Source organism: Orycteropus afer, unplaced genomic scaffold (genome assembly GCF_000298275.1).
Source record: "Orycteropus afer afer isolate SDZICR_OR568_19922 unplaced genomic scaffold, OryAfe1.0 scaffold00142, whole genome shotgun sequence".
NCBI lineage: Eukaryota > Metazoa > Chordata > Mammalia > Tubulidentata > Orycteropodidae > Orycteropus > Orycteropus afer.
In genome coordinates, this window is record NW_006921729.1 from 3,866,591 (window position 1) to 3,879,924 (window position 13,334).

The 13,334-nt window shown below is 41.9% G+C and overlaps 1 protein-coding gene and 1 pseudogene across 1 annotated transcript in view; one reads left to right on the forward strand and one right to left on the reverse strand.

Moving 5' to 3' along the window:
• SCN10A (sodium voltage-gated channel alpha subunit 10) overlaps positions 1-13,334 on the reverse strand; it is a 151,534-nt gene that overhangs the window by 55,533 nt on the left and 82,667 nt on the right. Inside the window, exons 13-14 of the mRNA XM_007945755.1 lie at positions 12,021-12,259; positions 8,070-8,243 (exon numbers count right to left, since the gene is read on the reverse strand). Of these exons, the coding sequence (XP_007943946.1) occupies positions 8,070-8,243; positions 12,021-12,259 (413 nt within the window). The remainder of the gene's footprint in view (positions 1-8,069; positions 8,244-12,020; positions 12,260-13,334) is intronic.
• LOC103201100 lies at positions 10,966-11,362 on the forward strand (annotated as a pseudogene).

Genomic DNA, 13,334 nt, shown 5'->3' on the forward strand with positions numbered 1-13,334 from the left:
AAAATTCTAACATGTGATCTCCAGTGTCATTTCTGTCACCAAGGCCATATTATCCAACAATTTTTATTTACAACTAAAATAAAATAAAAATAAAATAAAATAAAATAAAATAAAATAAAAACAATTTTTGTTTATAACTTTTGCATTCCAATCACAAGTAATAATCAATACATCTTAATTGCATATTTGGTCAATTTCAGACTGCAGAAGTTGGTAAAAATCTTTAATTTCCTTATCTTTGGCTTTAGTGGTTGGTGCATAAATTTTAATAATAATAATATTAACTGGTCTTCCTTGTACACATATGGATATTATCTTATCACTTGGAGCATTGTACTCGAGGATAGATCTTGAAACATTTTTTGTGATGATGAATATCACACCATTGCTCTTCAATTTGTCATTCCTGGCATAGTAGATCCTATGATTGTCTTATTCAAAATGGCCCAAACCAGTCTATTTCCACTCACTAATGCCTAGGATATCGATCTTTATACTTTCCATTTCATTTTGACAACTTCTAATTTTCCTACATTCATACTTCATACATTCCATGCTCTGATTATTAATGGATGTTTACAGCTGTTTCCTCCTATTTTGAGACATACCCCATCAGCAAATGGAGGTCCCAAAAGCTTTACTTCATCCACATCATTAAGGTCAACTGTACTTTGAGGAGGCAGCTTTCCCTATTCGTATTTTGAGTGCCTTCTGACCAGAGGGGCACATTGTCCAGCACTGTTATCAGACCATGTTTCAATGCTATTCACAAAGTTTTCCATTAATATATCAGACAGTTTCACTGCTATTCATAAGGTTTTCACTGGCCAATTCTTTGAGTAGTGGATGGGCCCTTCCTTCTTTCAAGTCTGTCTTAGTCTGGAAGCTCCATTGAAACTTGTTCACCTTGGGTGACCATGCTGGTATTTGAAATACTGGTGGCATAGCCTCCAGCCTCACAGCAATACACAAGTCACCACAGAATGACAAGCTGACAGACGAGTGGTAGTACTGTAGTATTTACGTATGCAACTTGTCAATCTGATTCTAGAATGAATACAGAAACTTAGGGGCCAATGTATTCTTGAAAAAGTTGGGTGACTTTCCCTACTAGACACAGACACATTTAAAGTTGCAGTAATTAAGAAAGTATGGTATGAGTATAAGGGTAGACCAATGGACTAATAGATCAAGGCCTTAAATAGTGAGAACAAGGGTGTTATTTTTGGAGGGCGAAAAAGCAAGAATGAGCACACAAAATTTATGTTTCTTTCTTTTTCCTTCTTTTTTTTTTTTTACTTCCTTCTATCAATCTATCACCATATATTTATTAAGTTCTTACTATGTGCTAGGCATTGTGCTAGGATTATGGGAGAGAATGATAAATAGGAAAACAGGTTCTTGCCTAATGGAATAGCAGAATGATTTCATACTGTGAAAAAACAGGTTAATTTGATGAGACACTCCAACTTGGGAGTGTTGGGGAATACATCTCTGAGGAGGTGACATAAGAGTTGATCCTGGAAAGATGAGAATGAATAAACTAAGTGAAGAGCTAGGGGAAAGCATTCCAGGCCGAGGGGAAAATTGTGCAAAGATCCATAGCTAGGAAAAGTTCTGTTATGTGTGATAAAGACAGAAGATGCCTTTATGGCTGGAACAAAGTGATCAAGAGAGAGATTATTTGTAGAAGTGGACAGGGCTCGATTATGCCTAAGACTTTGTAGGCCATAATAACGACTTTGGTTTTTATTCTCAGAGGATTGACAATTATTGCAATAACACTGAAGAGTCATAGGGAAGGAATGGCCATGATCAGATTTACAGTTTTAAAAGATCACTGTAGCTGCTTAGTGGAGGACTGCTGTAGAGGTAAGAGCAGAAGTAGGAAGATCTATTGGAAAGCTGTTGCAAAAGTCCAGTGAGAGACAGTTATAGCTCACACTACAGTGGGGACAGTGAAGATAGAAAGAAGTAGACAGATTTTAGATATATTTTGGAGCTATAATGAAAAAGACCTGGATTTGAAGTGAGGGATGAGGGAAATAGAAGGATCATGGACAAATCTTTGTTTTGTTTTTGGCTTGTCTAAAAGAGTAAATGGTTTATTGGTGGTGCCAATAAACAGACTGGGGAGGTCTGGGGGAGGGGTGGTAAATAAATCCTTTGTGGATAATTTAAATTTGTAGTGACTACTAGACATCCAAATGAAGAGGGCATGTAAGGAATTAAAATTATAAAATTCTGGATCTCAGATCTTAGAGTTGTAAATGTATAGTTGGTATTTACAACTCTCTTAGAGAATCATTGGAGATGAAGAAGAAAGTAAAGTCCTGGGGGGCTCTTAAGTATTATAAATTAAGACAAGAAGGAAGGGTTAGAAAGGGAACCAAAATGGAGCACCCAGTGAGGTATGAGAAAATCTGAAAGAGTGTTTCAAGAAGAATGTGTTTCAAGTAGGACAGGGTGGTTATTGTATTCAGGCTTGCTGAGAAACTAAGTTTGGAACATAAAAGCAAACTTTGGATATGGCAATATAAAAATCACAAGTGACAAAATTACATTTTTATGTGCTCCCAAAGATTTCTCCAAAAGAGTAAAGAGAGAACCTATAGATTGGGAAAAAAATATTTGGCAATGATATATCTGACAAGGGACTTATCTCTAGAATTTATAGAAAACTCCAGCACCTCAACAAGAAAAAGACAAATAATCCAATTAAAAAATGGGCAGAAGACATGAATAGACACTTCACCAGAGAGGATATTCAGGCAGCCAACAAACACATGAAGAAATGCTCACCATCATTAGCCATAAGAGATGCAAATCAAAACAACAATGAGATACCATCTGGCCTCAGCACTAGTAGCAAAGTTCAACAGGACAGAAAATAACAAATGCTGGCAAGGATGTGGAGAGATTGGGACTCTTACACACTGCTGGTGGGACTGTAAAATGAAACAACCACTGTGGAAAGCAGTATGGTGATCCTTCAAAAGTTGGAATTAGAAATATCATCTGACCCTACAATTCCATTACTAGGTATATTTCCTAAAGAAGTGAGAGCCAGGACAAGAACAGATATATGCACACCCATGTGCATCACAACACTATTTACAATAGCAAAAAGATGGAAACAACCAAGGTCCCATCAACAGATGAATGGATAACCAAACTATGCTACATACAAACAATGGAATACTATGGAACCCTGAAGAATAATTTAGAATCTGCAAAACACCACATAACGTGGATGAACTTGGAGGATGTTATGCTCAGTGAAATAAGTCACAGATGGATAAATATTGTATTAGTCTGTTATTGTAAAAAGCCAAGAAAAGTTTTATATATGGAAGGAAATTTTCTTTGTTGGTTACCAGGGGTGAGAGGGGAAGGGGGTGAACACTGTTAGATCAGTAGAGACAAGTACTGATTTGGGTGAAGAGAAGGGCAATGTACCAAATGTGAGTGATCACCATGGTGGCATTGAGGAAGATGAAGACACAGAGAGGTGCATGGGAGGTATAGACAACAAAGATGAACCCTTTTGCAAATATAGTACTGCGTTGTCAGTGAAGGCAAACATTGATCTATGGGTGGATAGATGGGTGGACAGGCTGAATATTAGGTATGTCTATGCAGGAGGGAGTGTGCCCATGATCATGTGTGGGGTTGGCACACGTGTTTCTATGAATATATTTGTATGTTCTGTAAGAATGTCCATGTATATAGTAGAGCTGACAAGGGATAAGGTTGTATTCACTTCTTGGCCATAGCCAGCTATCCAGAGGGAATGAGTAGTTGGACCTGTGGGCTTGGGACCACAGTCGCAGGGGACATCAAGCTCAATTAGCATAACATACTACACAAAAACATTGTTCCCCATCCTAATTTGGCGAGTAGCAACTGGGATCTTAAAAGCTTGCAAGTGGCCATCTAGCTGCAACGATGGGTCTCTCCTCATCCAGAGCAAAGAAGAATGAAGACAACCAAAGACACATGGAAACAATTAGTCCAAGCAACTGGTACGCCATGCAGTCCTCAGCCTATATGACTATGAGAACAGAAGAACAAGTTGATGCCTGGCGATCACTGTCAACCACTCAGAGGGGCATCTATGTAGGAGATTCTGGATGGACTGCGAGAGCGGTGTGGAACAAAATTCAAAATCATAAAAATAAATAAATAAATAAGGGACCAAGTTTGCTGGTCTGATTGATAGAGCCTGGTGGAACCCCTGAGTCTATGGCCCCCAGCTGCCCTTAAGGTCTGGAACTGAACCCACTCCTGTGGCTTCCAGCCAAACAAAAGACAGGCATATGAGTTGAATATTTACATGAGGTAGATACACTCCTTGGAGAGATCAATCATGGGAGAATAGAAAGGCTGTGTATGCACAGGGAGACAGCTTGGGGGTGGAGGGGTGGGAGTGCTTGGGTAGGAAGGACACAGGGAAGAGGTGGCTATGGGGAGGGGAGCTGTTGCATTGTGGGAAATTGCAGTCAATGTCATGAGACAAAGTCTATGTGAGCTGCTGTATGGAAAGCAAATTTGCTCTGTAAACTTTCACCCAAATCACAATTGAAAAAAAAAAAAAAAAGGAAACCATGAGTGACATGATCCGAGAAGAGCCATCATAGTGGAGTGGAGACAGAAGCCACATTAGAAATGGTCAAGGGAAGGGGAAAATGACAGATGAGAGAGTCAAAATGTCACTCATTGGAGAGATTTTTCTGAGCAACACATCAGAAAAGGGAGGTTTTTATTTTTTAAGATGGAAGAGGCAGTGTGTTTTTAGAATGCTGGGAATTGTTAATTAATCAGTAAGAAGAGAGAATTCATAAGAGAGATGGGTGATAACTGAGAAGGAGAGAAGGAATGGGGTCCAGAACTCCTGAGTAGGGACACTTCTATTATCTTGGGACAAATACAGACATGTTCTGTGCAGATATATCCATGGAGAGTCTTGGTGGTGAGGATAAGGGCATTCTTCTCCAAAAGGCTTTTATTTTCATAGTTCAGTATTAGGGCAAGATCAGATCAAGATCAGCTGAGAATGGGGGTGAATGGGGTTAAGTTGGGGGGAGAGGAAGTAAGAAGATGGAGGAGAAAGGAAAAGGCATGAAACAGTCATTTGAAGTGTAGGAAACCATGTAACCTAGGTAACTTGGATTTTATTAAATATAGCAGGTTTTGGGGCCATGTTGAGTATCCATTTGAGGTTTGTGGTCACAGTACTTCACAATAAAACTAATCAGTTGGGTTATGGGATTTTTCTCCAGTCATAGCCACAGCTCAGGTACAGGCATCGTGGAAGGGGACATTTGTGTTCAACTCTAAAGTTGCGTTTTTCAAGCACAAAATGCAAAGGGGCATGGAGAACGGTGGTTGAGCTTATTTTCAATGCAAAATAATACTTAGGAGCCGTGAAATCTAGGTTAGGTAAACAGGGAAGATAGAGTTGGTAGAGGAGAGGGACAAACAGACCTCAAGAAAGTGTGAGGTTGGTGGCTGTGGTTAGGCAACTGTGAGTTGACCAGCATGATAGGTTCAAGAAGGAGGGAGCAGAGGAGCACACACCTGCCCTACAGGCCCAAGTTGTGGAGAAAACCTGGCTACTTTGGCTGTTTAGGGCTTTAAGCTTCATGCAAACAGAACAGAAGTAGTATATAAACCTTACGACACCAAACTTTTCTCTCCCCAAGTGTAAAAAAATATTCACATTCTATTAGGAAGCTAACTTTGGACCCTCCCAAGACAGGAAGTACAGAATCTTGATTGCTCAATGCTTGTACATGGATATCTTACACTGACCATTAGCTTAGGTGCCTGGCTTTTGTCTTCATTTGCCTCTGTCATCATGTCATTCTAAACATTGAACTTGATTCCTATCTTTTAAAGTTTCCAGGTTATGAATAAAGAACTCTGCAAGCCCACCTCTGCCCTTCTCTTCCATGGGATGGTGAAGATATCATCACCCCAGGCAGATGTCATTGGCCAGTTGTCCATGGCACAAATGTGTCCCAGGATATGTTTTGTTTAACTTTTATAATTAAAAAAAATCCAGTTGGTAGCTAATATTAAAAATATTTACATAAACTTTGTATTTGTGGTTTCTAATGAAAAATCAGAAACTGACCATAATGGACAAGGCTGTATCTTTGGCTACTCAAAGGAGCACAAGTCACAATGATTTCCATATAAGTGCCCCCCCCCCCCCGCCAGCCGAGTGGTACATGACACTGGGTTCACTGAGGCTGGACTGAGTATCTGCTGCCCTGCCTAGACAGGGCAAATATCTGATGCCAACATCTCCTCCTTGGCCACCTTCATTTAATTGCCTGCCTGGTTGCTGTAGGTTTTTGAGTTTACCATCTCTAAGAAGGCTGGCGGTTCAAACCCACCAGCCACTCCTCGGAAGGAAGGTTGGGCAATCCTACTTCCGTAGTGATACTGCCTCGGAAACCCAAGGAGGGGTCGCTATGAGTCGGGGCTGACTTGATGGCAAATAACAACAACAACAACATCTCTAAGCTGAGTTAGCATTGTGCCTAAGGCACTTGACTGCTAACCAGAAGGCTGGCGGTTCAAACCCACCAGCCACTCCTCGGAAGGAAGGTTGGGCATTCCTACTTCCGTAGTGATACTGCCTCGGAAACCCAAGGAGGGGTCGCTATGAGTCGGGGCTGACTTGATGGCAAATAACAACAACAACAAGCTGAGTTAAGCCAAGTCCAGGGCTCAATACTGTTTTACTGGCCCCCACAATAGCACCCCAAGCAGACTTTCCAACCCAGCATCTCACTTGTGCCCTGAACCAGTTGGCAACACTTGTTATAACTGGCCTACTGGAATTTAGGGAGGTTGCTGGGCACACTCCTTCATTTGGTCATTTCTCTCTGAAACTAGACACTGGGCTCCCACTTGTCAGTGAGAGAGTACTGAGAAGAAGCTTCCTGCACTAATTAACCATGCCATTTCTTCAGGGCTCCTGTGCACTCCCAACAGACAGCAAGGCAGCAAACTTCTTCCAGATTGCTCGGGCCTTGGGAGACCCAGTGACCACAGGGTCTCCTTCTGGTAATCTGACAAATCAGGTAAATGCAGTTCTTATAAGAGCAGGTGGCCTGTTGCACAAGTAACTTGAATAGGGGAGCCCCTCCTGTTGCTGAGTTTGGAGAACAGCAGCATGTATGGCTAGTAGGAGTTAGTTTTTGGGTCTCTGAGACATTTTGGGCTGTGATTTGAGGTTCTAGGGCATTAGAGGTGGCCTCCTTGTGGTGGGAAGGTCTTGGGACTCTGCAATGAGACAACTGGGATTTGACTTCCAGCTCTGCCATTTGCTCAGCAGTCATGAGACTCTGGGGTCATCAGTTAGCCTTTCAGTGTCTCAGTTATTCTCCTCAATCCATGGGACTACTAAAAGCAACTGGCTTGTAGAGTTGCTGTGAGCACAAAATGAGGTGATTTATATTAAGAATTTTTTGATGGAGTTTCTGGATGGTACCAATGGTTAACACTCACCTACTTACCCACCATTTGGGTTCAAATATACCCAACGGCCCCTCAGAAGAAAAGCCTGGTGATCTACTTCTGAAAAGTCAGCAGTTGAAAACTCTGTGGAGCACAGTTCTACTTGGACACACATGGGGTCGCCATGAGTCTGGGTTGACTCAACAGCAACTGGTTTACCAGTATGTTAAATATTTAGTTAAATATTTAGCACTACGCCTGACACATTCTAAGTGCAATAGTATTAGCTGCTATTATTACCATTGTTATTATTACTTAATAAGAGAACAAGAAACATAATTGGGAGTCCCTTCTTTGTGTAGAAGAGGGACTGAAATGCAAAAAGGAGAAGGCATGTTCCACTGGAGTCAGTGAAGTGCTGGGACCAGAGCCCAAGGCCCCAGACTCCAGGCACCATACCCAGCCTCCTTTCCACATGGACAGCAGAGGAAGACGGAGCTGGCTGGTAGAGCTCCCTGCAGATGGTGTCTGCTCTCAAGAGTGGGCTTCCTCGGTCTGGGTGGGACTTGCCCCAATTTACCAAGAGAAAACATTACCAATCGGAAGGTCCGCAGCACAGACAGGCTTCCCTTCTTGGCAAAGCCCAGCTCCGTTAGGCTCACAGTGACGATGATGCAGTCAAAGATATTCCACTTCTTCTGGAAGTAATAGTAAGGATCGAAGGCAATGATTTTGAAGACCATTTCAGCAGTAAAAAATACAGTAAAAACCTACAGATGGAAAGATGGTTTCATCACAGTGGTATCTGTTAGGTCAGGAAACCAAAAGAAAACAAAAAACAAAACACAAAAAAAACAAGCTCACTGCTGTCAAGTTGATCTGACTCATAACGACCCCTCCTTGGGTTTCCGAGGCGGAGGTGGTTATCACTAGGAAGTAGATTGCCCAAGCTTCCCTCTGAGGAGTGGAGGGTGGCTGCCACCCTTCTGGTTAGCAGTCAAATGCCTTAGGCACCACGCCACCAGGGCAGTAGGAAAATGTCTTGTTTTTAAAATAGCAAATCCTCTTATCTTGTTTTTGTTGACCATCTATGTTAACTGCGGGTTCCTGAAGAGTGGGTGTGGGGGGTGGGAACACTCAATGTGGCAGCATAGAGAAATCTCTGGACCAGTGCTCAGGGAATGAGCATTGGAACCCAGGCTTCAGCCTTCCCATATGAAATGTTGAGTGGAGTGAGTGGGAGCAATCATTAGGAGAGTTATTGTTATATAATCATGTAAATGAGAATCTAGTCTGGCTCAGTTAAAAAGCATGGATTTGGGGGCTACACAAACCCAGATAAAAATCCCAACTCAGCCCTAGCTTGTGTGACCTTGGACAAGTAACCCATTCTTTCTAGAACTCAATTTCATCATCTATATAATAGGCGTAAAATGAGATAATGGACTTTTTAGCAAAGAGCCTGGCAGATAGGAGTTCATTGATAAATAATAGTTATTAGCAAGAACAATAATAGTATATTTTCTCTAAGGTTCTTTTTAAGGAGTTCCTGGATGGTGCTAATGTTTAAGTGATCAACTACTAGCTGAAAAGTAGCAAAAAGTGCCTTGGAACACAGGCCTGGCAATTGGCTTTTGAATGATCATAGCCCTGAAAACCCTGTGGGCCAGTTCTGCTTTGCACACATAGGGTTGCAGTGAATTGGAATTGACTTAATGGCAACTGGCAACAACAATAAGGTTCTTTTCAGCTCTGAGTGTCTTTAAGTCAATTGTCTTAAACAGGACAGAATTCTGAGGTTAAGAGAAATAAGAGCCAGCCCCAGGTCATAAAACCAATAGCAGGGAATGGAGACTGGTAAGGAAGAAAGCAAAGACTAAGATCACGTGGTTTTTTTCTCACATGATGTTATCAAAGTTTCTCTCCAGCTTATGAAACAGGCAATTGCAGGCTGAGAAATAGGTGACTTCGCCATGCCACATGACTGCAACTGTGAAATTCAGAGAGCATCTTTAGAGGGTGCTCTGAAGGAAAATGGATGTGGTGGGGGTAGGGTTGGGGTGCTGTGCCCAAGAGAGACCTGGGTCAACTCTGGTTCCACCCTCACCAGCTGTGCAACCTTGGGTAGGTTTTTTAACTTCTCTGAACCTTCTGTTTGTTCTCTCTTGTGAAGTGAAAGTGATGATAATATCACAGTGTTGTGACACTTCAATGAGATAGCATTTATAAAGCTCCTGACTCATCGTGGGTACAACAAATGCCTTTCTTTTTAAAAAATGGCACTGTGCTCTGCCACAGTGGAAAAAGGCTTTATCTCTCTCTAGCCTGAACTTCTCCAACTGTAAAATGATGGTATAGGCTCAAAGGTCTCTTCCATAAGATCTGCCGTGGTCTTATACTGACTTCTTGGAAATAAACGTCCCCCTCTTGTTCCAGTTCCCTTTTCATAGTATCTTTAAACAGAATGTGACTTCTTAGCCTATGTGCTGCCAAAAGTTAAGGCATACTGATTCCGCAGAGTCCAGAACCTACTGGATTTTCTTTCATGTCTCTTTCATTATGGGAGGGATGAGAGGGTTCTAGGGAAGATTATCACATTTTTGTCTAGGATTCTCCTATCTACCTAAGTCTGCAGTATGGTGTCAGAAGAGCTGGATGTTCCTGGTAGGCCTGGTAGGCCACCTTCAGTGGGGTGGACACTGGTGTGGATATGGAGGCAAGGCCCTGACCTTTCCTAGCTACTGTTTATCATGTACACATGCACGCACACATGTACACACACATTCACACACTCAAACATACATGTGCACAATCATGCATAATCACACACTCACACATATGCACATGTATACTAACATGCACACTCTCAAGTACACTCACAGACCATAGTAGTAGGTCCTGTGAGGTGGCTAAGCTCACAGTTAAAAAGTATAGGCTCTGGAGCCAGTCTGCCTGGGTTCAAATCCCAACTCTGCCACTTACTCACCTTTATGACTTTGGACATTATTTAACTTCTTGTGTCAAAGTCTTTCCATCTGTGAAAAAGGATTATAACAGTATTGACCACATAGGGCTGTTGTGAAGATAAAATGATAAAATCCAGGCGAAGCAACTGAAACAATGTCCAGCCTAGAGTAAATGTCCAAATAAAGCTGGCTATAACTCTGGTAGTGTAGTGCCTAAGGCACTTGACTGCTAACCAGAAGGCTGGCAGTTCAAACCCTCCAGCCACTCCTTGGAAGGAAGGTTGGGCAATATATTTCTGTAGTGATACTGCCTCGGAAACCCAAGGAGGGATCGCTATGAGTTGGGTCCAACTTGACAGACATATAACAACAACAACAACAACAACATAATTATTATAGCATAATAATAGTGGGGCAGAGGTTACAGGCAGTTACTCTTCTGCTGAGTTGGATACTTCACTTATCATGTAGCAAAATCTAGTATGGATTTTATATTGCTGAAAGCAAATAATACTGGAGTCCCAAAATGGTGGCCACCTTGAAGAAAGCGGCTGCAGGAGATGCCAATGTTACTTTTGAAGACCAACAAAAGATACACAAATTTGCATGGAATGCAAGTAGAATCACAGAGCTAAAGGAAGAAATAGAAGTAAAAAGAAACAGCTCCCAAATTTAGAAGATGCTTATGATGACATCATTCTGGCAAATGACAACTGCTTAATGATACTGTATCAAGTTCGTGATGTTTTCATTCTCAAGAGGAAATATAGGAAATGTTAGAAGAAGCAAAGAAAAATTTGCAAGAAGAAATCTATGACTTAGAATCCAGAGTGGAATCCGTTCAGCGGCTATTAGCAGTTTTGAAAGTTCAATTACATGCAACATTTGGGAGCAACATAAACCTAGAAGTTGATGAAAGTTAAAAATTTTATAATACTTTTTGAAATTATTTACTAAACTTGAATGTTGTTTAAAAGGAAAAAAGCAATACTAAAAAGCAGTGGAGAAAATTGTAAAGTAGCGTCATGTCTAAACCAGATGCAAAAGAAAAATTCTGACTCCATGATGCTTTTGCTATATAAGCAAACATATTACCACAGTCCCTCTCTGCCTCCTACTCTCTTTCCCTTCCCTTCTCTTCCTTTTCCCCAGCTCTTTCCCCAGCTACCCCAAAATTACAGCAGTGAAAAGTCACAGACTCTCTTTCTTGCAGTCATAAAAAGGTGAGTAATAGAACTGGAAGGAACCTTACAAGTTCATAAATTATGTTTAATTGAGAAACTGTCATTAATCATCATTTCTTGGGAAAGGCAATTGTAGTCCAGAGTACTCAAGAGGGAACTAGCTGCACCTAGCTCGGGGCTCTGCCCACTCTCCTGTGCTCATTCATTCTAACACAATTCCCATCAGCTCTCACTAGTCCTCCAGGTTTGACTTCCTTCACTCAGTGTCCACACATCTCTTACACTGCTTCTCTGTTCTCAGCTGACTAAATCAGTGCTCAAATGAATGAAAGCATGCTCCCCGCCCACCCAGAAGCTCTCTGGCTGTCCAATGCTGGCAGTGCCAGACTGTACTCACAATGTTGCCTGTCTGTAGCATGGTTTCAAAGGTGTAGCTCATGCCGTGGTACTCCATGGCCATGAAGACAGTGTTCACCACAATGCACAACGTGATGGTGAGCTCCGCAAAGGGGTCTGTCACAATCCCAAACAGATGCATCTTGAGCTTCACCCATGTGGGGCAGCACTCCCAGATCAGATACTTCTGAGCCAAGTTAGTGAAACAGGTTGGGCACCTCTTTTCAGACTCTTCAAGTTCTGCATCACAAGTGTGGTCAATAACAGCTGTCAGTCATTCATCACCTTGGGTCTTCACCCCATGGTTACCCCTTAGACCTTGTCATTATTAATGCCCACCATCTCCAGCATCTCGTTTCAGTCCTTCCTCTCTATGAAGACTATTTCCCACTTTTTGAACTTCTTACCTCTAGCAACTTCAATCCAATCTCTGTCCCCATCCAGGCCTCCGAACCATTGACCCTACACTTTTTTTTTTTTTTTAACTGCCCATCAGCTATGTTGTGCCCTTACTTCTTAACTTACCCCACTTAGATTTTCATGTGCGTCCCTCTAACTATGCTCTTGCCAAAAAAACAAAAACAAAACAACAAAGAAACTCAAAACCAAACTCACTGCTTTGGAGTCGGACCTGACTCATAGCAACTCCTCCTTGGGTTTCTGAGGTGGTATCACTATGGAAGTAGATGCTTAACTCCCTTGCCTCTCTCCCTCTCCACTGTGCTTGCCTGGCAAAACCTCAACCCTGATTAAAGCCAGCTTACAGCCTATCTGTGCCGGCACCTAAGCAGTTGAACCTGACTGGAGAGAAGTACACAACCATGCTGACTAGTCCTACTATAGACCATGATGTACAGTCTGTCATTGCCCAAAAATCTGGCCATGTTTCTGTATTTAGTCCCAGCCTTCACTCTTCCAGACTACCATTTCTCATTTCCTCCTCTCTCCTCCAATCTCCAAATCCTCCTCTCATCTCCTTCCTCTCAACTGGTGAGCTCATTTTTATTTCACTCAGTATATAGAATCACTCTCAAAAAGACCTTCTTCATCTTCCTATCACTAAGTCTGCAGCATATCTGCATGCAAATCTATCCCTGTATTCTGCCCTCATGTCCATCATAGTGCATAAGCTTGCTGAACTCCTTCTATTTGTATATGCATCCCTTCCTTTCTCACATATTCAAAGCCTGTGTTTTCCCCCTTCTCTCCTTTCCGTGTCCAGTAGCATGGAAGCATGCTTTGATTATATCTCAACTTTTTAAAAAGGCTTTCTGGATCCCATGTTCTTCTCCAACTTCTGTCCCATTAACAGCAA